Source organism: Mesoplodon bidens, assembly GCF_964165515.1.
Source record: "Mesoplodon bidens genome assembly, chromosome: Y".
NCBI lineage: Eukaryota > Metazoa > Chordata > Mammalia > Artiodactyla > Ziphiidae > Mesoplodon > Mesoplodon bidens.
In genome coordinates this window covers 41,043,977-41,070,705 of record NC_138180.1, presented here as the reverse complement: position 1 = coordinate 41,070,705, position 26,729 = coordinate 41,043,977, and the positions used below count along the sequence as shown (strand labels likewise).

Below are 26,729 nucleotides of genomic sequence, written 5' to 3'. Positions count from 1 at the left end.
GTTTGGAAATTGATTCCCAGAAAACGTGCTCACATCCCCCCGAGTAAGTCTCTGTGAGCCCCAGAGTCACCGTCACGCAGATTTGAAGACCACTGACGTCTAGCTGCAGTATAGACGTTATTATCTTCACTCTGGGAAGCCAGTGTGGCAAAAAGAGACCGACAGAACAGAGTAGAAAAACTTCCAGTTTATCATTTGGACTTCGCAATCCAACTTGCGTATTTGTCCTTGGGCTTCCCCCTTCCCTAGCCTCTTTTTTTTTTTTTTTTTTTTTTTGGTTTTTCAGCCCAGTTTCCCTTATGGAGATAGAATCAGTGATTAAGGCACTCGGTTTCCTCTGAGAAATCAAGACTAATAGCCCCTTCTCAGAACTGTTTTTGTGATCTAGGGATTGGATTAAACAGCAAGTTTAGGTGCAGTAGAATTGGCAGAAATAGCAGCAAGGCCATCTGCTTTACATCTGCTTTCCAGCCACAGGGTAGGACTCTCAAGAGCTCTCCTGAGTCAGGGAGATCTGAGCCTGGTACTGCTTACATGCACCTTCCTGATGCATGCGGTCACCGTACCGTGCACTTGATTTACGTGACTTACTTTAAAAGGCCCTGTGAGGTCTGCATTGCCACCATAGTTTATCAAATCCAAGAAGCCAATAGTTATATAATGTGCGTCATTATTTTATGCTCCACTATTGAACTGTGACACTTTATTTTCACTTAGAATTTTTGTCTTATAGTGACTGAAAGAACTCTTTTAGACTTTAGACAGATTTTTATTGGGTTGGCCAGAAGGTTCATTTGTTTCTTTTCTGTAGCATCTGAATGAACTTTTTGGCCAACCCAGTGTCATATCACTCTTGTTCATACCTAGGAAAAACAGCAAAATAGGTAGACTAAGATACCCCTGAAAGCATCTCACTCTCAGACTAACACTCTGGTCGTCCCCATTCACCATCCCATGTACCCTTGCTGATGCTCGAACCATTCCCTGTGCAGTCAGAGGCATGTCATGAGAGGGCCCCACTGTGGTCCCGGGGTTTTTTCCAACTTCTGATCTCCATTCTCCAAGTTGTAGTGCTGGTACTTTCTTGTCTTATCAGAGGATGTCTGTGGAAAGATTTTTCAGGCAAGAGCCAGGACTCATTCTTTGTAGAAGTGGTTTGTTGACTAAAAGTCAAGCGGTTGTAGTCGCCCAGCCATGAATTCCTCCAGGATTACATACATGGAAACTGCTGTCTGGCCTAGAGGCACCCTAAAGTCAGAAATGGTAAAATGTGAAAATAAAGTGCATTTTATTTATTTTATTTTATTTCAACGCACATTTTAGAGTCATTTAAATAAAATACTATTCATACCTTACAGTGAGGAAACAGGCTCAGAGAGGTCAAGTGATTTGACCAAGGTCACACAGCAGGTCAGTACTATGTATGCAGCTTCACTGCTATACCCTTACCCACCTTCATGAATAGTGCAGGAGCCCCCATGAGGGGAGCTATCCTTTCCTTCTCTTTCCTTCAGTCTCTGTCTTTTTTTCCTCCCTCATACTCTCTCTTTCTTCTGTCTAAAGAGGCCCAAGTTCTGATGGTTGTAAAGAAGCAATTTATTGCTGAGGAAACTCTAAAAGGAAGAGAGGAGAGATGCGTGAGTTGGGTTTTTGTTTTGTTTTTCCGTTTAGATGTGCTTTTCATAATTTAAGCTCTTCTAGAAAAGAGACACAAGTGAGACGACATCTTTGGAATAGTTATCTCAGCAGATTAAGATGGTTTAGCCCTTGGGAGTTTGGGAAGCCTTTGGGAATTTGATGCAAGCTGTGGTCCTCTTTCTAGAACAGTCAGCATGCACTCAAGAGTTAGAGCTTTCTGAAACCAAGCCTTCCTCTTCCAGAATGTTAGCCTTGGCCGGAGACAGGCAAGACTCTAGGGTCAGCAGTGTCAAAGGGAACTTGGTGGGATGACAGAGCCCTTCTGTGTCTGTGTTGTCCAGGATACTAACCCTAGTCACATGTGTCTGCTGAGCACTTGAAATGTGGCTGGTGCAACTGAGGAAATGAATTTTTAATTTTATTTAATTGAAGATTAAAGAGCTACATGAGGCTACTGGCAGTTGGTACAGATTTGCATGACAGCTAATTCACCACGTGGCCTGAGTATCAGTGGTAAAATGAGGGAAGTACTTTCTTAGAGGTGGTTCCCAGTGTTCTGTTCTAGCAGCATGGCTTTATAGTTTTGTATTCGACCTTATTTTTCCTTTCAGCCTTGTCTGAAAAGTAATGGATTCTTGAGAATCTGTTCACGAAAGTATACTTACTATTTGTTCAGAAGTGAAAGCTGGAACCTCTGCTTCCCAAGCATATGAGTGTTTCTTTGGGATGTAATTTTCTTCCTTCTCTTTGTTTCAAGGAAAACCAGCATTGGAACCACCTGATTCAGGATGCGCAGAAGCGTGGTGCCATTATTAAGACTTGCAACAAAAACTATAGACACGATGCAATGAAGATTCTGAAACGCAGGCCCGTACTGCAGAGAAGTCTGACTCACCCTCCTGCTATCACCCCAGAGGTGTCCAGACCCCAGGGCAGAGTGCCCAGCAACAAGCTAGACAGTGAATTTGCCAAGATGTCTCTTGCTTCTTCCCTGTACCCCTCACCCTCTGAGTCCAAAGAAGCCACTGTCACTGTTACTGCAAAGGACCCTGAAAGGTCACCCCTTCAGGACTGGCTTCGGGACCCACGACTGCTTAGGAGGATGGGCTTGGGCTGTGAAGCCAAAGGGAAGTGCCTCTGTGAGCTGCAGCCCTCGAGCCCCCGGTATCCTGGAGCAACGCCTCCCTCTGGAGAGCCAGGCTCCCCCGGAAGTCACCAGGATCTGACCAGTATCAGGCAGCAGGCCTCCGCCAAGGGAGCTGCTGTGAACAACCACAGACCTCATATGCAGTGTGATCCTCCAGCTGCTTGTACCAATACTTCCACGAGTGAGAGAAGATGTGCCCAGGAAGGGGAGGCACTCAGCCACAGGAGGGAGACCAGGGCCTTCACCAAGGGGGATCAGGAGAGGCGTGGCTCTCTGAGCCACCACACAAAGAGGAACTCAGGCTGGGACGAGAGGGGACTGGAGGAGGAGGACAGTAGCTTGAAGAAGAGGAAGCTTTTGTAGTGGAGCCAAATGAGACTGTCAGCCACAAGCATTACTGCACATTTCAGATGACCAGCTAGTAGGACTGTCCAGATAAGATTATTTTTTTTTCCTTAAAGGAGTTTGTGTGCTGTTGGAAAACAGAAAATGTATCCTAACACATGGGCCTCTTGGTCATCTTCAGTACATTTTGTCAGTTGCAAAAGCTTTCAGAAGGCATTTGTGTATCAGTAATAATGTCCTCGAAGTCGAAGACTTAAAATGTTGATCTCTTGTTCTTCTGTAGGAAAGGTCAGACTGGAGGATTTTAAGAGGATGCTGTAAAAGTTGGAATGTATATTTGTATAGCAAAGAACAGAATCCTCTTAAAATTTAATCTGGTAGACAGCTTTTCTTTCCCCTGCTTAAAATGTTAATCATTTTCAACGGAACCAACCTTATATTTAAAAAAAAAAAAAGATGGGAGCAGGGCAGTTCCTTTCAGAGATTGTTGTAGCAAACAGACGTTTTTAACAGCCCAGGTGGCCTGAGAGAAGTGAGTCAATGCGTTGGGTCAGAGTCCTGTTAAACCAACTGGAGTGTCCTGGGCAAGACCCTGGGAAGCAGAGCTCTGTTAGGTGAAGTTCCACTCCTGCACCTTTTTAGACGAGGCACCTTGGCACAGGATGTTACATTTCTGTGATGAGTTTGTCTGCCCATTGTAGTCAGCACGTAGTTCTCTAGCTAAAATTCTCATTCTTCGTGAGATAGAAGAATGTGAAATGAAAGAATAATTCTTGAAATGTCATTCAGATCCCCCCAGCATATTGTGAATTTCCTGCAACTGGTGGGTTACAAATCCAGTGGTTGCCAAGTATTGGAGCAGTGCTGGGGTGGCTTGTGGAAGCCTGGGGATCACCAAGAGAAACCAATTCATGAAAATCTGGATGTTTAACATCTTCCCAAGGGATACTGGTCACCAGGCAGCTTGAGAACCAGTTAGGGCAGACCAGATACAATATTTTAGGCAGGAGAGAAACATCCTCTAAAAAGCGAAGGATGGGAGAGGAGTGCAAATGCTTGGGAGTTGAGAACAGGGAGAGAGTTGACAGATTGCCTGTCATCTTTGGAAACCATCGTAAGTGACGCAAATACACCGCTGTGGTGGAAGATCTGGTTAGAGGGGTTGTGCTTCTGTGAAAGGAGGTGGCCATGGTGGGTGGTGATTTGAGAGACTTGATGGAGGGCAGGGCTGCCTAATGTCAAAGTCCAGTTTTCCAAGCGCACACACACTGATGTTGAGGTATCACAGACTGAGAATCTGTGTTAGTAACAGTTGACCATTGTTTGAACTAGCGGTTTGTAGTGAATGCTTTGCAGCCCTAGTTAATTTGGGGGAGAAAGCATGCATTCCTGAAGACGAATGTGCACCATTTGAAACTTTTTCAGTCATCTGCTTTTTAAGCAAAAAGGGCTTTGTGTTCATCAGGAATTCTACTGAAGCAGGTTATTAAGAGCTTTCAAAAAAAAAACATTTGGTTGCCAAAGGTTTAAGCATGCTACTTCTTTGTTACCCTTGTCCCTCCCTCTGGTTTCCAGACCTCTGCTGATGGGATTGAACACTCCTGTCACTCGGGGAGCACGTGCTCTGTCCCCACAGTTAGCCCCTGCTCCCTGTTGACAGGCGGGCTGAGCCCCACTCTGGGTAGGGGCTTCGTAAGCTTCCTGCCTGGCCTTTGGCAAGAAAGCTCATTGTTTCTTTAAGTTTACTTTCCTGCTATCTTGGTAAAATGCTTCATTTAGCAGACACTTGTAGTGACAATGTAGAGAATCTAAAACCTGTAAGCTTAGAGAAGAGGCATGCTGGAAAGAGCTGGGGTCAGGAACTTCTCCCACTCCGCTCACACAACACGTGAAGTAAGTGCTCCCCACCGTACGTACTTTGCTGCCCCACCCAAACGATGTTATTTCCAGTTAAGTTTGGTGCCTGTTCTCACACGTTGTGTTCACTTTTGGTCCACCTTCCACCTGGTCTGGCAACGTGAGAATTAGTGCATCATCTCTGGTAATGAGCAAGCCTGTGTCCTGACAGCCTCTCCCAGCAGGAAACAGTCATACCTGACATTGCATTGGAATCGATTGGTGGTTCCTGTTGATGTATGTATTTGCATGAAGCATTTCATATGTACAGTGTGGCCTTTCCTGATGTGGCTGTCATAGCAGTGTTGTTGATTGGTGGTTAACCTTACTGCAGGTGAAAAATGCAGCTGTTAGTTTCGTCCTTGCCCTGGCGTTAAAGAAAGTGGCCTTCTTTCAGTCTTAGTTCTTTGAACATGCATATATTGTACTTAAAAATTTATTTTGCTTCTTTGCATATAATTTGCTTTGGATTTACTATGCATAGTTTATTGAGTTTCTGTTTTCATGTATTATCAGGAGGAAATTTGATAAGTACATGTGATTAACCTCCTGTAAATGAGTTTTACAACAAAATTGTACTAAACTATTTTCTAAAGTTAGTTGTACAGATTGATAATTTTTTGGCTGTAGTTTTGATTTGTTCTATGCTCTGAATTCCTAGCTGGGATTTGGCAAGCAATAGCCCTGTTGTCTTTGTTAAAACCTGAACATTAAGGGAAAATGGCAGAATTAAAAGTGGAAACAAGAAAACTGACGTGGTTTAGGAGTTATGTGTTTTTGAATGAAGGTTCAAGGTACTACCCAGATACTCCATTTAGTCTGCCATTAGATTTATTTTATGCCACAATTATCTGGTGGGGATTTGTTTTATTCAGGTTTCTCATCCAGTCCACAACCCCAGCTCTCCTTGCTTCTCAGCTGTTCTTGGAATCTTACCCGTAAGGTTGCAGGGTGCACTGTGGCTAGTTGTGGTGTCAGTTACACGTTGACGTTTGGTCCAGAAACGCACGCTCACCTCCAGGCTAAGATTGGGGAGCGGGTGAGAGAGGAGGGATGGATGAACAGTGACCCACGAAAGGAGCTCCCGGGGCGCCAATGGGGGCGCAGGGAATAGATGGCCAAGTTGGGGGTCACCACTGCTGGTTACAAAAGTACAACTCGTGTTATAAAAGCAGTGGCTTCAGGGGGTGCAGTCAGATGTGCTGTGCTCCGCCAGGACATGGGCACCATCAGCTTCGCTGTGCCTCCCACTCATTCCAGATGGAGGCACCAACCACCCACGAGCGTAAAGTGACATACGTGTTCTGGGGCGAGATCAGCTTGCCAAGTGACCTGATGGGAGGTGAGCGCTCTGCGATGGCCATTTTATTTGTGGAATTTGTTACTGCAGCAGCTGGAGCAGTGATTTTTAAAGTCCCTCCTGAGCAACACGCACTGTCACCACCATCTCCTGGGGTTCACCATTTATTTTTTGAGGAATAAATAATTCAGGGAGGAAACTAAAATTTAGCTTCAGCTTAAATAGAATTCCCAATGTTCTGCAGCACCGTGAAGGCTGGTTCTGTACACAGGGGGTCCCTCCATAACTCTGAAAGGGCCTGAGTTATCGTCACCCTGTCCTGCTGTACAGAAGGCATTTGCCAAGTCAAATGGCATAAATGGTGTCTGCAGTTGGAAGGTGCTCGGAACCACAGGAGCTGCCTTTGTGCTCTCTTCGTTAGAGCTTGGGCCCAGCCGTGCTGGTGGACACTGTTGCCTTTGGTCTAAGGAGTCTTGCTGCAAATCAAATTGTTAGTAGTTTTCAGCCTGGGAGGTGCACTTTGGAGTCACCTGGGGGAACTTCAGAAAAATTCCCACTCCCGGGCCCTACTGTAGAATTCCTGATTTCATGGGTCTGGGGGCAAGTACTTGTCGCCTTTTCCTTTTTTAAACTTAAGCTTAAACTCACTCTCAGGTGTTTCCGTCGAGTGGCCAGCCTTGCGGCCTGGCTCCTAAGGGTTCAGGAGGGAGGGGGAGCAGCCTTGGGGCCCATCGGGGTCACGTGTGCCTTCCTCAGTAATGGTCCCCCCACGGGCCCTGAGTGGGGCGAGGCCCACCACCAAAAACCATCTGGCCATCTCTGCTTTTGTTCAGAAGGAGATTCCCAAGGGCTGCAGAGTGGGGCTGGGGAAGGAGGTCTGGGAATATATCCAGAGAAAACCATAATTTGAAAAGATACGTGCACCCTGATGTTTATTGCAGCACTATTTACGATAGCCAAGCAACCTAAATGTCCATCCCCAGAGGAATGGATAAAGAAGATGTGGTACATATATACAATGGGATATTACTCGGCCATAAAAAAGAACAAAATAATGCCATTTGCAGCAACATGCGTGGACCTAGAGATGGTCATACTGAGTGAAGTAAGTCAGAGACAAATATCATATGATGTCACTTATATGTGGAATCTAAAAAAATGGTACCAATGAACTTATTTACAAAACAGAAATAGAGTCATAGATGTAGAAAACAAACATGGTTACCGGTGGGAAGGGGAGGAGGAGGGATAAATTGGGAGATTGGGATTGACATGTACACACTACTATGTATAAAATAGGTAACTAGTAAGGACCTACTGTATAGCACAGGGAACGCTTCTTGTTAGTCTGTAACGGCCTCTATGGGAAAAGAATCTAAAAAAGAATGGATAAATGTGGATGTATAACTGATTTGTTTTGCTGTACAGCAAAAACTAACACAACATTTAAAATCAACTATACTCCCATAAAAATTATTTAAAAAAACACAAAACAAAAACCACACTGCCACCATTCAGGTCACAGGGACATCTTATTTGGGTTCCTCTGGTCAGAGGGATGGGTTTTCTATGAGGATTTTCCCACAGTCCCCGCTCACACGGGCCTCTTTTCCTGGTCCTCCAGAAAACTACAAAACATTGCTGCTGCTTCCTTTACCAAATACCCACCCTGGTCATTGCAAGTATCTGAAATAGTTAATTCTGATCTTTTTTTTTATAGTCTACTGCCATAAAAAGGCATAAGGGCATCACTGTTTTTTTTAAGTGCATTTATAAATTAAATCTTTTATTTTTTTAAATTAAACTTTTTTAAAGAAAAAATTGGAAAATTTTATTTGAGCCGAATTTGCGGATTCTAACCCAGGAAGAGCATCTCAGAAAGCTCTGAGAACTGTTCCCTAATTTTCTTTTTAAGCCCTTTAATTGCCACCTCTTCTAGTATTTAACCTGATCTAGTGAATCTAATAAACTCATAAACACGGTGAATCTCTAGTTCTTTTAAAAATACCATTTACATACGTACACTAATATGTATAAAATGGATAACTAATAAGAACCTGCTGTATAAAAAAGTAAAATAAAATTCACAATATAAAAAAAGAAACCAGAAAACCTGAGGTTTCTTTTCCTCACATCAAAAAATAATAATAATAAAACAAATAAATATCATTTAATACAATGTTCTTAAATTTTCCATTTAATCCTAAACTGAGTTATTTAGTAGGTTTCTAATTGAAATAACAAAACTAAGATGAATATGCCAAATTCTCTTCAATGTTAAAAACGAGCCATCAAATACACTTTAACACATACAATTTGATCTAAAAACATCACTATCGTTTTAATTTACTACATCATCTCAGATTTAATTTTCAGTCTTTACAAAGTTAGAAAGCAGCCACTAAGGAAAGTTTTTATCTTCCTGCGTGAATTAAGGTTGGCATCCCAAGCAAGTTAAAAAACAAATATGTGACCTGGGAATGGTGTATGTCCACAGTGATTCTCAGACCACTGATTGGCACAGACCTGGCTCTTAAAACTTTTGTGAAATAAATCATACATATCAGAGTGTATATAAGTGATGTAAAAGGAAAGACATAATAAAATAGACACTCGTGTACCCCACACCCCATCGTAAGTAACGGCACTGCTGACACCTGGAAAGGTCACTCCATGTTTCTTCCAGACACTCCGCCCCACCACCCCCTTCCACCTAGTTGTAACCCGAATTCTGAATTCTGTAGTTTGTATAAAGTTTCACTGCACACCCCCAAATTATACTTACTTAATTTTGATGTTTATGTGTTATATACAATGGGTATTCTGGAGCTGACTTTTCTCCCCCTCATCCTTATATTTCTGAGATGACTAGCCGTTATCCACTCTTTTTGGGTGGAGGGTAGTATTCCATTTTAGGAACACACCCCAGTTAGCCCGTTCTACTCTGATGGACTTTGGGGTTGTTACTGCTTTTCCTGTCACATTCCTCTGGTACCCACGTAGAAGAGTTTTCCCAGGCAGTGCCTAGACCTTTGTCACATAGGGACACAGGACAGGAAGGCACTCCAGAGCACCCAGACGTGGATGTTTCTGGGCTTGAGGCTGTGACATCAGAGCTCCAGACAGCAGCACGGTCAGATGCTCCCTTCCCCAGGAAGCAAGCCAGGAGGACTGCATGCCAGATGGGGACTGATTGGAGCCCCGCCCTTTGCATCATAATCCCCTTATCCCACCAGTAAACCCCTTGGTCACAGGAGCCAGACTTTGTGGGTTCCATTCTTAGTAACATAAGTGCCTTGATTGGAGTACTCCTTACCTAGCAATCTAAGGTAGTTAGGGGTCTAGAGACACATCCTGTGGTCCTAGCGATGTTGGAATTACACCCACCTCTCTGGGGCAGAGTTTCAGCGCCAGATGTAAATAGATCCCGGTAGCTGGGAACTGTCCACAATGTTATGGTTAGGTGGGGGTTATAGTTTTTTTTTTCTGTATACGTGTATATATGTGTGTGTGTGTGCGTATATTTGAACAGAGTAAAGAGGCAATGGAACAGGAAGCATAGGAATTCTATGGAATGGGAGAAAAGATTTGCCAACTACATGACAGCTAAGGGACTAATGTCCAAACATAAAAGGACACAATTAAAACAAAAGCTGAATAATCTAATTAAAAAGTGGGCTGAACACTTTAGCAGATATATTCCTCTCATAGGAGACCTATGAATGACCAACAGACACATGAAAATTTGCTCAAGTTCTGTACTAGTAAGAGAAATGCAACATAAAACCACAAAAAGATATCGACTCACACATTTTATAGTGGTCATTATGAAAAAGACAAGACATAAAAGTGTAGTCAAGCATGTAGAAAAAAAGAGAACACTTACAGACTGTTGGTGGGAATGTAACTTAGTACAACCACTATGGAAAATAATTCGGATGTTCCTCAAAATAGTAAAAACAGTACCACCATATAACCTAGCAATTCCATTTCTGAATATACATATTTGAAGGAAATGAAATTAGTTACTTTACTGAGATATTTGCACTCCCTTGTTCACTGTATTAATATTTACCTAAAATATGCAAGGCATAGTCATTAACTATGTCATTGTTTATCAATGGTTAAATGAATCCTTTTAATGTGCTGTTGCATTCTCTTTGCTAGTATTTGGTGGAGGATTTTTGCATCTATGTTCATCAGTGACATTGGCCTGTAGTTTTCTTTCTTTGTGACATCCTTGTCTGGTTTTGGTATCACGGTGATGTTGGCCTCCTAAAATGTGTTTGGGAGTGTTCCTCCCTCTGCTATATTTTGGAAGACTTTGAAAAGAATAGGTGTTAGCTCTTCACTAGTTGTTTGATAGAGTTCGCCTGTGAAGCCGTCTCGTCTTGGGCTTTGTTTGTTGGAAGATGTTTAATCACAGTTTCGATTTCAGTGCTTGTGATTGGTCTGTTCATATTTTCTATTTCTTCCTGATTCAGTCTTGGCAGGTTGTGCATTTCTAAGAAGTTTTCCATTTCTTCCAGATTGTCCAATTTATTGGCATAGAGTTGCTTGTAGCAATCTCTCATGATCTTTTGTATTTCTGCAGTGTCAGTTGTTACTTCTCCTTTTTCATTTCTAATTCTATTGATTTGAGTCTTCTCCCTTTTTTTCTTGATGAATCTGGCTAATGGTTTATCAATTTTGTTTATCTTCCCAAAGAACCAGCTTTTGGTTTTCTTGATATTTGCTGTTGTTTCCTTCATTTCTTTTTCATTTATTACTCATCTGATGTTTTTGCTTTCTTTCCTTCTGCGAACCTTGGGGGTTTTTTGTTCTTCTTTCTCTTATTGCTTTAGGTGCAAGGTTAGGTTGTTTATTTGAGATGTTTCCTGTTCCTTAAGGTAGGATTGTATTGCTATAAACTTCCCTCTTAGAACTGCTTTTGCTACATCCCATAGGTTTTTGGTCGTCATGTCTCCATTGTCATGTGTTGCTAGGTATTTTATGATTTCCTCTTTGATTTCTTCAGTGATCACTTCGTTATTAAGTAGTGTATTGTTTAGCCTCCATGCGTTTGTATTTTTTTACAGATCTTTTCCTGAAATTGCTATCTAGTCTCATAGCATTGTGGTCGGAAAAGATACTTGATAGAGTTTCAATTTTCTTAAATTTACCAAGGCTTGATTTGTGACCCAAGATATGATCTATCTTGGAGAACGTTCCATGTGCATTTGAGAAAAATGTGTATTCTGTTGTTTTTGGATGGAATGCCGTATAAATATCAATTAGGTCCACCTTTTTTAATGTATCACATAAAGCTTGTGTTTCCTTATTTATTTTCATTTTGGATGATCTGTCCATTGGTGAAAGTGGGGTGTTAAAGTCCCCTACTATGAATACGTTATTGTCGATTTCCCCTTTTATGGCTGTTAGTATTTGTTTTATGTACTGAGGTGCCCCTATGTTGGGTGCATAAATATTTACAATTGTCATATCTTCCTCTTGGATCGATCCCTTGATCATTATGTAGCGTCCTTCTTTGTCTCTTGTAATAGTCTTTATTTTAAATTCTATTTTTTTCTGATATGAGAATTGCTACCCCAGCTTTCTTTTGAATTCCATTTGCATGGAATACCATTTTCCATCCCCTCACTTTCATTCTGTATGTGTCCCTCGGTCTGAAGTGGGTCTCTTGTACACAGCATATATATGGGTCTTGGATTTGTATCCATTCAGCTTGTCTGTGTCTTTTGGTCGGAGCATTTAACCCATTTACCTTTAAAGTAATTATCAATATGTATGTTCCCCTTCCCACTTCTTAACTATTTTGTATTTGTTTTTGTAGATCTTTTTCTTCTCTTGTGTTTCTTGCCTAGATAAGTTCCTTTAGCATTTGCTGTAAAGTTAGTTTGGTGGTGCTGAAGTCTCTCAGCTTTTGCTTGTCGTTAAAGTTTTTAATTTCCCCATCAAATGTGAATGAGATCCTTGTTGGGTAGTGTAATCTGGGTTGTAGATTTTTCTCCTTCATCACTTTAAATATGTCCTGCCACTCCCTTCTGGCTTGCAGGGTTTCTGCTGAAAGATCCACCGTTAACCTTATGGGGAATCTCTTTTGTGTTGTTTGTTTGTTTGTTTGTTTTCCCCTGCTGCTTTTAATATGTTTTCTTTGTATTTAATTTTTGATAGTTTGATTAATATGTGTCTTGGCGTGTTTCTCCTTGGATTTATCCTGCATGGGACTCTGTGCTTCCTGGATTTGATTAAATTTTTCCTTTCCCATATTACGGATATTTTGAACTATAATCTCTTCAAATATTTTCTCAGTCCCTTTCGTTTTCTCTTCTTCTTCTGGGACACATATGATTCGAATGTGGTTCATTTAATATTGTCCAAGAGGTCTGTGAGACTGTCTGCAGTTCTTTTCATTCTTTTCTCCTTATTCTGCTCTGCAGTTTTATTTCCATTATTTTACTTCCAGGTCACTTATCCATTTTTTCTGCCTCAGTTATTCTGCTACTGATCCATTCTACAGTATTTTTAGTTTCATTTATTGTGCTGTTCATCATTACTTGTTTCTTCTTTACTTGTTCTAGGTCTTGTGAAATGTTTCTTGCATTTTCTCTATTCTATTTCACAGATTTTGGATCATCTTCACTATCATTATTCTGAATTCTTTTTCAGGTAGACTGCCTATTTGCTCTTCATTTATTAGGTCTGGTGGGTTTTTACCTTGCTCCGTCATCTGCTGTGTGTTTTTCTGTCTTCTCATTTTGCTCATCTTTCTGTGTTTGGGGTCTCCTTTTTGCAGGCTGCAGGTCCGTAGTTCCCATTGTTTTTGGTGTCTGTCTGCAGTGGCTAAAGTTCATTCAATGGGTTGTGTAGGCTTCCTGGTGGAGGGGACTCTGGTGCCTGTGTTCTGGTGGGTGCAGTTGGATCTTGTCTTTCTGGTGAAAATTTCCAGGTCTAGAGTTGTGTTCTAGGGTGTCTGTGGCCTTATTATGATTTCAGGCAGCCTCTCTGCTAATGGGTGGTGTTGTGTTCCTGTCTTGCTAGTTGTTTGGCATATGGTGTCCAGCACCATAGCTTGATGGTTGTTGAGTGAAGCTGGGTCTTGACATTGAGACGGAGATCTCTGGGAGATTTTCACCATTTGATATTATGTGCAGCTGGGAGGTCTCTTGTGGGCCAGTGTCCTGAATTTGGCTTCCCCACCTCAGAGGCACAGCACTGACTCCTGGCTGAAGCACCAAGAGCCTTTCATCCACATGGCTCAGAATAAAAGGGAGAAAAAGTAGAAAGAAGGAAAGAAAGAAGGAAGGAAGGAAAGAAAGCAAGAAAAAAGAAAAGATAGATAAAATTTAAAAAGTTATTAAAACAAAAATAGAAAATAATTATTAAGGAAAGAAATATTTTATAAGTAAAAAAAAAATTGACAGACAGAACCATAGGACAAATTGTGAAAGCAAAGCTATACAAACAAAATCTCACACAGAAGCATACACATACACACTCACAAAAAGAGGAAAAGAGGAATAAATAATATATCTTGCTCACAAAGTCCACCCGTCAATATGGGATGAACCATTGTCTATTCAGGTATTCCACTGATGCAGGGTACATGAAGTTGATTGTGGAGAATTAGTCCGCTGCTCCTGAGGCTGCTGGGAGAGATCTCCCTTTATCTTTTTTTGTTTTTGTTGTCTGTGTTTTGTTGTTTGTTTTTGTTTTTGACCCTGGTGTGAAATATCTTTTAAAAATATATTTTTTAATTAAGTGTACTTTCATTTATTTATTTATTTTTAACTGTACAGGGTTTTCATTTCTGTGTGAGGGCTTTATCTAGTTTTGGCAAGCAGTGGCCACTCTTCATTACAGTGTGCAGGCCTCTCACTGTCGTGGCCTCTCTTGTTGTGGAGCATAGGCTCCAGACGTGCAGGGTCAGTAGTTGTGGCTCACGGGCCTAGTTGCTCCACGTGGCATGTGTGATCTTCCCAGACCAGGGCTCTAACCCGTGTTACCTGCATTAGCAGGCGGATTCTCAATGATTGTGCCACCAGAGAAGCCCCCCTTTCTCTTCTTTGCTCACACAGCTCCTGTGTTTCCGCTATGAATTTGGCCCTGCCTCTGCATGTAGCTTGCCTGAGGGTGTCTGTTCTTCGCTCAGACAGGACAGGGTTAAAGGAGCCACTGATTCAGTGGCTCTGCCTCTCTCAGGCCGTGGGGATGGAGGCATATGGATGCAGGTCTGGCCTGTGGTGTCCAAACCTGGCGTGACTTTGCAGCAGCCTGAGGTGCACAATTAATTCTCCTGGGGAAGTTGTCCCTGGATCTCGGGACCCTGACACTGGCGGGCTGCTCTGCTTCCTGTTCACGGAGGCATGAGGAGGGACCTGTGCTTCTACACAGGATTCTAGGTGGTGGCAGCAGCAGCCTTAGCATCTCATGCCCATCTCTGGGGTCACGCTGATAGCCACAACTCGCACCCTTCTCTGGAGCTCCTTTAAGTAGCGCTCTCCTCGCGCACCAGGAATCAAAGAGGGAAGAAAATGTCTCTTGCCTCTCTGGAAGCTCCAGACTTCTTCCCGGACTCCCTCCCAGCTAGCCGTGCTGCACTAACCCATTCAAGCTGTGTTCACACCGCCAACTCCAGTCCTCTCCTTGCGCTCTGACCCAAGCCCGAGTCTCAGCTCCCAGCTCCTGCATGCCCCAGCCATTTAGCAGACCAGCCTCTTGGGCTGGTGAGTGCCAGTCATCACCGATACTCTGTGTGGGAACCTCTCTGCTTTGCCCTCCACACCCGTTGCTGTGCTCTCCTATGTGGTTGCAAAGCTACACCCCTCAACCACCAGCAGTCTCCGCCCACAAAGGGGCTCCTAGTGTATGGAAGCCTTTCCTCCTTCACAGCTCCCTCCCACTGGTGCAGGTCCCATCCCTATTCTTTTGTCTCTGTTTTTCCTTTTTTTCTTTTGCCCTACACAGGTACGTGGGGAGTTTCTGGCCTTTTGAGAGGCCTGAGGCCTTCTGCCAGCGTTCAGTAGGTATTCTGTAGGAGTTGCTCCACGTGTAGATGTATTTCTGATGTATCTGTGGGGAGGAAGGTGATCTCCGTGACTTACTCTTCTGCCATCTTCCTGAACTCCCCCTCTATTTCTTTTTTAAACAGAGAGGACAAAGGAAAAAATAGCAAACCAATGGTTTACCAGAACAGGTGGATTTAATCTTTTCTCATAAGCTTGGATGTGAGGCAAATTCCATGCTGGTGGGAGGGGCTGAGCCTTTCATACTATCACCTGAACCTGCAGAGCTAAAGAAAGGCTGGTCTTTCCCACAGACAACAGGGTACGGGCGTTTGACAAAAGAAGGATATGACACACTTGGATTAATAACTCTTTATTAAGAATTCCAACTCCAAACAGTAGAAAGCAGCAGCAACAACAAAAAGTCCTCAGAAGAACTTAAGGCTCAGCATTTGCGACAACTATAAGAGAAAGGGAAATAGATTGATTTGACTGAGAATGAGGTAGATGGGTGTAGAGGGAATAGCGAATGGTGTATCATACATAGGGGACATCCAAATCATTGCCGCTCTAGTTGCAGCACAGCTCAAGAAACAGTGCTTGAATGTGGTGTCCCAGCTTTTGCTTTGATACTCGTTTCACTATTGCTGACATCCTGTGGTGAGGAGAAAGAGAGTCTGTGAAGTAAACAGAGAGGAAAGACTTACAGAGACAAATTTAAGAGAACAGTGAAGATGAGTTGCATAGCTAGCTGATGTTTCCCAACCCAGGCAGGACCTGTTTCTGTTTGCACACTGACCCAACTCAAGCCTGAGTTGATCTTTGATCTTACTTGCTGTCTTGATAAAAGAGTAGAACATAGATACACCCTGGAACAGCATGATGATCTCTAACTTGTACTCTGTCTGAAGAGGGTGGAAACGAGGATGGGCAACAGGGTCACTGGGATGGACAGTACCAGTAACCTGGTCAACCACCACCACAGGTGCAGTGAGTGAAAGGGTCTTACCTTAAAATAGTCAAGGAACTGCTTGAGGGGCATCTCTTCACCATTAGGCTGCAGCCACTGTACCTCAAAGCAATCCCACAGTGACCACTGCTGGTTGTAGTATTATGGGACAAAGCACAGAGTAAAGCACAAAGAGTAAAATGGGAGCAAGCCCTAATCATACGCTCCTCTTCATTTCACAAACATGCCAGTTCCATTCCTACTTTGCACAGGTTCAAACAATGAACAAAGGATACACAAAATTAAAAAAGCCTCTCACCAGGTATGATGAAAACTAGAGCCTGTTCTACCGAAATAAGATACACACAACTTCTACGCATGCACACACACACATAGCATCAATCACTGATGGGCAACACCAAAGGATTCTATAAAAGCAAGCCCTTACCTGGTGATGGTGTGGGGCAAGGGGCTCAGAGAAACGGAAAAAAAAGGAAGGGCCAAGTTGATGAAGCTGTTCTTATAGGACTCAAGCTGTTGGTGTCCCTGAACTACCTTGTACAGCTCCAGACCTGCAAGGCCAACTATAGCTGCTATGGCTGGAATGATCTTCCCTGCAATCAGCTTGATCTGTAATACAGAAGGTGATGAGAAGACGTAGTTGTTAGAGACGTTCAAGGTCTACAGAAGACTTCAAATGTGGCAGAGTTAAACTTGGAAAAGGATGCAAGGTTAGGTATAGACTATTGTAATCTTATGCCGGTCAGCAGGGGGAATGTTATAGCTCTCTGCCCGGAGACTCGATACAGCCACAATGAAATGCATATGAAAGTTGCTGTCATCATCCTGTTGTGAGTGGAGAGAGAGGAAGAACAGGAGTGACAGAGTTAAGGAGAAAAAGTTTTCCTGGATACTGGGACCTGAGGTATATTCACCTCAGTTTCCTGCCAGACCAGCCAAATACTAGCCCAGACCACAAAAGATACTTGGGTCATCCGATGCAGGAGAAACGGGTCCGTGCACCAGTCGGGGAAGATCCCACATGCCAGGGAGCGGCTGGGCACAGGAGCCATGTTTGCTGAGCCTTCACATCCGGCGCCTGTGCTCAGTAATGGGAGAGCCCACAAGAGAGAGAAAGCCACGTACCGAAAACAACAACAACAACAACAACAACATAATTAGAGTCAGGCCTGTAATCCCCAAAAAAGCTTAGGGTGGCTCAGCCATTTCTCATACACGGTTGAGGTCCCCATCACAGCACCTTCTCAAAGTTGATGGGGTAGATCTTGAACCCAGGGAGGCTCTCTGGTTGGTCAGCATGGCTTGAGCTCCTGCAGGTGATTATCCACTGCGGAAAGGGAGGAAGTACACGTTAGTCCTTAGATACATGTTAAATCCCTGTTCACGGTCTGAGGTGCCAGCAGGAATCCAGGGTGGGGCAGAGATGTTCAGGCAGATAAAGGATTTGAAAAGGAGAGACATCATGGGAAAGAGAAAAGAAGGGGGAAAGATAGGGCAGAAAACATGTCAGAAAAGAAAAAGGTAGACAGGTGTGTGGGACATGGAGATCTGTAGAGACACTGAGGGCAACAGGTAAAGCCACTAAGAAAGGATATAGACAGCAGCATTAATCATGACAGATAAGAGGTGAAAGCACAGAAGTTGTTCACTGCTGAATGAGTGGACAGAAAAATGTGATCTATCCATCCAATGAAATATTAAGCCTTAAAATCCATTCCATTAAATATTAAGCCTTCCAAACTGGAAGTCTACTATATTTAAAGATGGTAAATCCTTTGTGTTTCTTACCACAATTAAAAAAAAAAAGGGAGTCAATGAGAACATACTTCAAGAGAAAGACATAGAGAGAGATGGGGAGACATGAAGGAAGATACGAGGGAAAACAAGAGACAGAGGGATAAGAGATACAGAAAGGAACATAGGGGGAAAGTGTACAGACAGCAAAGAAGAGAGTAATATGAAATGGGAGAGACGTGAAAAAAATCTGAAGAGGGAGACCAAGGAGGATAAATGTGAAGATTATGAGAACGTTCAGAGAATGGGAAAGTTCAAAACACCTGAAAGGGAGACACGTAGGGAGATAAATAAAGAGAGTAGTTATTTCGGAAGGGAAATGCGGGGGATACATCAGGAGGGGAGAGATATACAGAGGAAGAAATTGAAGGATATATACAAAGAAGATGAAATGTAGAGGAAGACTTACAGAGCATGAGACAGAATACGGTAGAGGGGGGGGAAATTTGAGTTGGGGGGTAGTTAGAGATGGAGAGATGAGGAGGGCTATCTAGAGAGGGAGATGAGGAAAGATATATGGAGGTTAAAAATAGGTTAGGCCTTCCCTGGTGGCCCAGTGGTTGAAAATATGCCTGCCAGGGCAGGGGACAGGGGTTCGAGCCCTGGTCTGGGAAGATCCCACATGCCACAGAGCAAGTAGGCCCGTGAGCCACAAGAACTGAAAGCCCTCACACAGAAACGAAGAGCCAACACAGCCTAAATAAATAAATAAATCAGTAAATAAATAAATAACAATAGGGTAAACAGGCATACCAAAGAAGGGGGGAGGTGGATGAGGAGATCTATAATGAAATGAATCAAGGAAGAAATCAAGGCAGAGAGCCTACTGGTAAAGATCATATCCATTTGTCCCTGCATATGGACACAAAAAGAAACAGAGAAAGAACAAAACAAAGCAAACATACACACAGAAAAGAGCTGGACAACTGGTGCACCTGAGGGAGAAACAGTGGGAAGAACAAAGTAGTAGGGCATCAGAGAACTTGCCTCAACCAACCAACCTTATTTTAAATTGGAAGAAGCAAGGACCAAAGGACAGTGTGGATTAATCTCAGGCCTGAGATCTCAGAGCAGAGCCAGTGGCAAAACACAAGTACAGGGGAGGCTTGCATAGGTAGGTGATAAGTAGGATGCTAGCTCTAGGCCAACTAGATAAACATCCTCACCAACACACGAAGTGGTCTGCAGCTCCTGGTCAGAAACATGGATCTTGACACCAGACTTCGGGGTGAACTCAAGGACCTGCACAGACTGAATGAGTATGATCACAGAAGCTCGGTCCTGAGAGCCCCTCAGCCCATAGGCCTGGGCAAACAGGTTGGCAGCAGCTATCACCTAGTCCAGATGCAGGGGCTAAGAGAAGGCAAGGTATGGAGGGGTAAGCATATCAGTACTCACCTAAGGAGCTGCAGCCTCCTTCCCATCCACGTACCCACATTTGACCCGACTGTAGGAGACCTGAGGGAGGAGACTTCATTGCTGACATCAAAGATGAGCGGCTGTGCACAGACCAGAAAGGGGCTCCTGAGCTTGTAAGCTAGGAAAACAGAAAGATGTGGGAGAGTGGGACCTGAGAGGAGAGGTCTTTCTCATAATTGTGACTCCTCATTTTCAAGCCCGGAAGTCCCAAATTAGTATATCGCTGGGCACTCCCTTTGTGCCAGACACAGAGCTATTTATGAAACTTTTATGGATTGCCAGTCGTGTAGTAACATATTTAACTTATTAACTTAGTAAATATAAATCAACCCTCATAGAACTCTCATGAAATTAGGTCACCATTATTCCAACTTCCTACATGAGGCTACTAAGGCACAGAGAGAAAATACATGATTAGTCCCAATATCAAATGCAGTTGAGACTTGAAGCCACCTAGGTCCTGTGCTCTTAACACCAAAATTTCTCTTCTACAATCTCTATAGCCCTGACAGGGAATCTGGAATGACTCATGTCATATCTAAGGGAAATATGTACCAAGTATGTTGCTTGAGAGAACAGGGCTGGGCAGGTAGAGGAGAGAGGTTGGGAGGAACAGGTCTTTGACTTCAAAAATCACTCACTTAATCATTTAATGAGATCTCTGGGACTTGGTGGTCTTGCCACAAATGGATGAACTGCAATGAACCATGTCAAAAGCGTGTAACAAACTGCTTCCAGTAAGCCTATTCTGACAAATGGAGCCCAGAAGAGTGTAATACCTGGTTCGGAGGAAAGCTGTGCAGCAGCTGTCTGATGTTGTTGGAGCACTGGTTGTGCCAGTGCTAGTAAGCCCACGTCACACAGTCAGCCCATGTATGTGGCCGCTGAAGCACCAGGCTGAGCTGCACAGCCTGCAGCACCTCTAGGGTTTGGATGCCTGCCAGGTGCAGTGTTTGCTCCACAAACTTTGAATCCCTATCAAGAATTAGAGAGGACACAAACTCAGAGTTACACAGTGATCCCAGAGGGAGCTTAACAGCATGAAAAGTCAGTGCTGACTCCCAAATGTATAAGGCCCAAGGAATCATTAGATTATTTGAAAAGTAGACCAGGTCCTAAGTGTTACACTGGTTACAGAATGCTTTGACTGACAGGCAGCAGACACGGTGAGCGAGGATTTGGACAGAATTACTCACATTAGGTACTGGTTGACGTTTTCTGCTGGCTGCTTGAAGAGACCTTCAAACTCATCCACGGCAGACAGAGCAAATCAACACTACGTGGGTTATGGGAAACAAATAAGTTTCTGAAGGCCTTAGGACCACCATCAGGAAATACAGCAAATAGGAAGAGCATGGCTGTTATGGCAGAACAGAGGAAGAAAACCCTCCCAATCTGTCTCGTCAAACTTGTCAAGCCCTCACCACTACAATGTAAAAACCTATGATCTTAATCTGGGAAGAGGTTTACACACAAGTGTACATTCATGCAGAATTTATTAAGATGTACACATTACCCTAGGTATGTCATGCATCAATTCAAGAAAAATTTCACACCAAGAATAAAACATGAACGATCTCTATGCAGGTTCAGGGGACTGGGAAGAAAGTAAGATAGAGGTTTGACCCCTGTGAATTCGGAGGTCGATAAATAGTCACTGGTGAAGTGATCTGGAGCACCTTGATGCTCGAAATCCAGGTTCAAAGGCCAGCTGTGCCACAGTCTTGTGACAATCAGGCATATCTGTACTTGTGTTTCCTCATTTTAAAGACAAACACTGTAACAGTAAAACTACACCTCATGGAGTTAATAAGAAATAAGCAAACATGTACACATTTAAAGCTTAGTTTGAAAGTCACAAGGGCATATTAAGTATACATGTTTTTCAGAATTCCTGTGCGAGTTACTACTGTCATTCCGATTTTACAGATAAGGAATCTGAAGCATGAAGTGGTTAAGTCCAAGGGCACATAGTATATTAGTTTTAAAATCCTTTTTATTGGCCTTTCTGCGTACTGGGTAGAGAGAAACACAATAATAGAACCATAACCTAGGAGAGGATTTATATGTATAGAAATGAACACACACACACACAAACACATCTCTTTCTCCGTCTCTCTGTATCTACACACACACACACACACACACACACACACACACCAACATGGGATGCATGGAAAGGGAGAAAGACACATACTGAACTGACTCCACAAGTATAAACTCATCCCTTCTGGAAGGAAAAGTGACAGACTGAACTGTTACTGCTCATTTTCTTCCTGTTCCCATACTTCCTAAACATAGCCTCAAAGACTGTGTTAAGAATCATTTTGATAAAAGGATGGTTATTTGTGGTTTGAAAGGGGACTGTAATTAGGGCCAAGTTCTGAGGACCAGTTAATGGGGTGCTTTTACTTTGTCAATGTACATGAGAGTTATGCTCTTTTGTATGTATGTGTACTATATAAACCCAACTATGCTGACAAACTATTAAACAAATTTGGGAAACAATTAGAAAATTATTCCTAAATATGGACTTAATATTAGAGATATCTAAATAACTAGCAGAGATGATATTAAGTTAATTTTGTTCAACGACAAAATAGTATCCTGTACACAAAGAAACATATCCTCACCGTTTAGATATACACTTCTCACATAAAGTATTTCACATGGTATAAATAATACTTCCCTGTATGCTTGCAAAATAAAAATTTCAAGTTAAAGAAATCATTATGAAAAGCGTTAGGCTCCTAGGTTTAAAGTGAGTGAAGGAGAGTTAAAGAGAGGGCAGATATTACATACACTGAGGCTTCATCATCGGAATAACAAGAGTTTGGCAACTGAGACACTGTCCCAGTACATATCTGTTCCACCTCTTTCTCCCTGCAAGGCTGATCACCTGCAAAGTGTGCTCGATGACATTCGGGAAGTTCTTCAGTGTGCACCTGGGGATGGACTTGTCAGGAGGGTCCTGGCTGGAGCTGTATGACTCTGTCAGGAAGGGGATAAACCCTTACACATTACCCTTGGTACCCAGTGTGCCTGACTCCAGAAGAGGCTTTCGGTACAACACACAGCAGCAGTCCATATACGTGCCTGTGAGAAAGTTGCAGCAGGTGAGGGTGGGGAAAATAACATCAGGATAGGACACGGTGACACACACTCCCTAAAACACACACATTACTCTCGCCTCGTCCTCACCCATCCCCAAAACTCACGGGCATCCACATTGTCCGAGGCATTGTCCACACCATCCAGGTTTTGGAGGAATTTATCAATCATACACATGCTCTGTGTGAGGGCCCACACAGTTCTGATGGCTCATCACACGGATGTGTGCGTTTATCTGGTTCACAGCTGCAGCATCTGTATCAGACTTCAATTTCTGGGTAGTGATGGAGAAACAGAACTGTCATTCACATAATCACCCAACAAAACTTTACAGAGCTGTTCTGAAAACTGATTTAAGTAATGATGCACAAGACCTAGGCTCTGAGGTCAGGAGGCTCTGTGGTCTATGACAAATGCCACACAGCTTGGGCTGGGACAAATGAGGAATGGCGTGAATAAAAAAGGAAAACAGTGATACAATAGGAGACAATGGGTTGAGTATCTGTTCTTTTGTCTACCGAACATCCACTGTTTTTCGTTACTAGCACCCCGAGTTGGAATGCATTCACGCAAAGAAAACCAAGGTCCTCTGAACTTACAAAAACAAAAAGGATCCTCTGAAAGTCCAAGTCAGATCACATTCCTCTCCGCAAAGCCCTCTATTGATTCCCACTTTCACTAAGGGTGAAATGAGCTGGTCCCTATTCCTTTGACAACCTTCTCTCTTACCATGATCTATCTCTGTCTCTACTCCTTAAACATAGCAGTCATATTCCAAACTCAGGGTTTTGCTCACACTGTTAACTTCACCTGGCATACTCTTCCCTGAGATTTCTTCCTGTTCTCGTATACCATCTTTAATTCTCTGCGGTTATACCACCTTTCCAATGTGGATTTCCTTTACCACACTGCAAACCACCCTCTCATGGCACTTCCAGTTCTATATCTTGATTTTCATTCTTGCCCCTACACAGTATGTTTCACTTTGTTATGTTCTAACCACATACAGTGCTATTGTATTTATTATTTGCTCTAGCAGTTGTCCAAAATGAAGTTAAAACAAAGTTTGTGGTTTCTTTTTTATCTGATGCACAGCTATCAGGATTTCCTACGTTTGATATTTAATCTGAGAACATTTTAAAATATTATTACTCCATTTAAAATTGGAGGGGCTTCCCTGGTGGCACAGTGGTTTAGAATCTCCCTGCTAATGCAGAGGAAATGTTTTTGAGCCCTGGCCTTGGAAGATCCCACATGCAACGGAGCAACTAGGCCAGAGCCACAACTACTGAGCCTGCGCGTCTGGAACCTGTGCTCCACAAAAAGACAGGCTGCACTAGTGAGAGGCCCGCACACTGCGATGAAGCATGGTCCCCGCTTACCACAACTAGAGAACGACTTCACATAGAAAGGAAGCCCCAACACAGCCAAAAATAAATAAATTAATTAATTAATAAATATGGAATAATTCCATTATATACTACAAACACTATGAAAGAAACTCCAATACAAAGCGTTAATGACAGGAGTCAATCTGTATTTACATTTTTACAAATTTTACTTATATAATGTCTTAGAAGATAGCTGAATTTTCGTTATTTACTGACTTTAATGTATTACATGTTTTCCTTGAAAGATGTCAGGGATATCCAGCCTCACAGAAAAAACAATCAATAACATTTTCAGATGACTGTTGATATTTAAAATTATATATATATCAAAACTTGACAAGCGATATTTCTTTAAAGTTTAGTTGAAAGGTAAAATACTGATCCACATCAATACGCACTGTCTTTCTCTGTATTTTGAATGGCTCTTTAGTTAATGCACAGTTCTGTATCATCATGAATTGGTCTGGTCATTTGGAAAATACTGTGTTTTTGGGTTATGGACAGCCTCCTAGAACAGAGTGGAAAATTACCCTTTCACCTGATAAAATGAGGATAAAAAGGACATAATGTCTTAGTATTCTTAAAAGAGTTGTGATCTTTTGGACTTGAGGAAAGAGTGCTGCCAACCTCCACTGCATTAGAGAATCTCTCATTTACTATGTCTTCTCACTAGACAAAAGCAGAAACCTTTCATTTGCTATCTTATATATTCTAACTACTTAAGTAGTACCTAGTATTTGCATGATAAAATGAAAGGAAAGATACACACTGAGCAGGCAAAATAACACAGAACTTTACAGAGATGCCCCAGATAGATCCCTCTATAATCTAGCTTCCAGAGTTCCACATTAGCCGTAACCAAAAACCAAAGAAAAAAAAAGATGGCTGGGGACAGGTTTAAACTCACAAATGAAAGATGTAATAAGTTTTCAATAAATATCTCCTGGAAGAAAGAGTGAGTGGTAGAGAAAAGAAATAAGGTAAGAACTGAAGGAAAGAGACAAACAAAAAAGTCCTAAGGTGGGCTTCCCTGGTGACACAGTGCTTGAGAGTCCACCTGCCGTTTCGGGGACATGGGTTCGTTCCCTCATCCAGGAAGATCCCACATTCCGTGGATCGTCTGTGCCCATGATCCATGGCCGCTGGTCCTGAAGGTCTAGAGCCTGCGCTCCACAATGGCAGAGGCCACAACAGTGTGAGGCCCGCATACCAAAAAAAAAAAAAAAAAAAGTCCAAAGGCAATAAGGCAGATAACCAGAAAAAGACAGGAGAAAAGTGAAAAACAAAGCTGAACCACATACCATATCCATTCCACTCACCTTGATATCCCAAGGTTGGAAGAGAAACTGTCGATTCAGATTGGATTTTACTATGGTGTCCATGTCTGTAATGGTGATTGCCACACCCTCCCCACAGCCTAGCCCAGTCATGGCAAAGGTCTTGAGTAGCTCACAGCCAACGGCCCCTGCACCCACCTGGGAGGTGGCCAAGAAGAGAGACACAAGATGGTTAGGGTCACTGGGTAACAAAACCACTCCTCACTCCTCACTACCCCTGCAGATGGCAAGAGAGGGTAAGAGGATCTATGACTGCATATTTAAGTCACAGTGCCATAAAAATCCATGGTCCTCTAAGGAAAGAGGCACAGGACCAGGATATAAAGGACCTGGTGCGAAGAAAATGGAAGAGGGATGAGATGAGGGTACAAGCCAACACCATCCCTTGTACACCACGAGGAGACTCCAGAAGAGGTGGCCAGAGCCTAGGGGACCTAAAGGTAGCTTTTGACCACAAGGTTCTCTCACCAAGAAGTATCTCTGCTTACCCAGCTTCTCTTGCAGATCAGAGCCAAATACAGCCACCTGCCCATCATAATGGTTCTGGCACTGAGTCATGTGAAGGGAAGAGAGGGTTAGGGAAAAGCCACGTTAAAAAGATCCACAATAATGTCTTCTCCATGGGCCCAAATCACATACTGGAAGTCACGTGTCCTCTGTAAAGGCCTCTTTTTCCACAGGGAGACACTCAATGGCATCAAAGTACAGCTACTGTATAACAGGCATAAACTTTCCAGAGCAGCCCTGAGGAGTCGGTTAGAAAGAGAATGTGATCGCTGGTTAATCAGAGCTGGAAAGCAAGCAGCAGGGCTGGAAAGGAACCTGGCCCAGGCCCAGCACTGTCCTTCTCCATTCACGCTGACCTTCATAAACTCCTGGGCAGCCACAAAACCAGTGAAGGAGTTGATGGGTGCCAGATCCCCAGGGGCCATATAAGCCGGCTTCTGGATGAGGTCTTCATCCAGACTGTTTTGCTGCACTGCTGGGAGAGCTTGAGAATTCAAGCCTGTGCTAGGGTCACCAGTTCTGTTGCATCCCCCTGGAAGGAGTAAAAGAACAATCACACCACTGTGGGGAGAGGGAGAGGTAGAAAAACTAAGTAGATGAAAAGGCATAGAGCAGCTTTGGTTCAAGGACCTGGTTGGCTTGCCCACCCATCTACCTCATTGTGGGGCCGAGAGGGCTGACCATGCTGGGCACGGAACTGGTGCAGGACCTGGAAGCCAATTTGTAGCTGAGGAGGGCGAGAATACTTGACAAAATTTGTTATCACAAAGTCCGGCTCTGCCTGTGAAGTAGGCAAGGTTTTCTGTGAAGAACAAGATATCAGAACCAAAAAAGTAAAATCGTGGAGATGCCTGGAACCCTACAACACA

At 43.1% G+C, this 26,729-nt stretch overlaps 1 protein-coding gene and 1 pseudogene across 2 annotated transcripts in view; one reads left to right on the top strand and one right to left on the bottom strand.

Moving 5' to 3' along the window:
- Positions 1-3,213, top strand: part of LOC308609750 (putative helicase senataxin) — a 61,444-nt gene extending 58,231 nt beyond the window's left edge. The window contains exon 24 of the mRNA XM_081223461.1: positions 2,396-3,213. Coding sequence (XP_081079587.1) covers positions 2,396-3,148 — 753 coding nt within the window. The 3' untranslated portion in view covers positions 3,149-3,213. The remainder of the gene's footprint in view (positions 1-2,395) is intronic.
- Positions 3,214-9,255: 6,042 nt separating this feature from the next.
- LOC308609666 (ubiquitin-like modifier-activating enzyme 1) overlaps positions 9,256-26,729 on the bottom strand; it is a 41,070-nt pseudogene continuing 23,596 nt past the window's right edge. The window contains exons 3-19 of the transcript in view: positions 26,516-26,662; positions 26,217-26,392; positions 25,993-26,097; positions 25,822-25,902; positions 25,336-25,491; positions 22,733-22,899; positions 22,414-22,610; positions 20,711-20,775; positions 20,294-20,489; positions 19,571-19,632; positions 19,262-19,448; positions 17,542-17,628; positions 17,034-17,126; positions 16,729-16,910; positions 16,341-16,442; positions 16,164-16,236; positions 9,256-9,356 (exon numbers count right to left, since the gene is read on the bottom strand). The product of the transcript in view is annotated as a ubiquitin-like modifier-activating enzyme 1 (transcript). The remainder of the gene's footprint in view (positions 9,357-16,163; positions 16,237-16,340; positions 16,443-16,728; positions 16,911-17,033; positions 17,127-17,541; positions 17,629-19,261; positions 19,449-19,570; positions 19,633-20,293; positions 20,490-20,710; positions 20,776-22,413; positions 22,611-22,732; positions 22,900-25,335; positions 25,492-25,821; positions 25,903-25,992; positions 26,098-26,216; positions 26,393-26,515; positions 26,663-26,729) is intronic.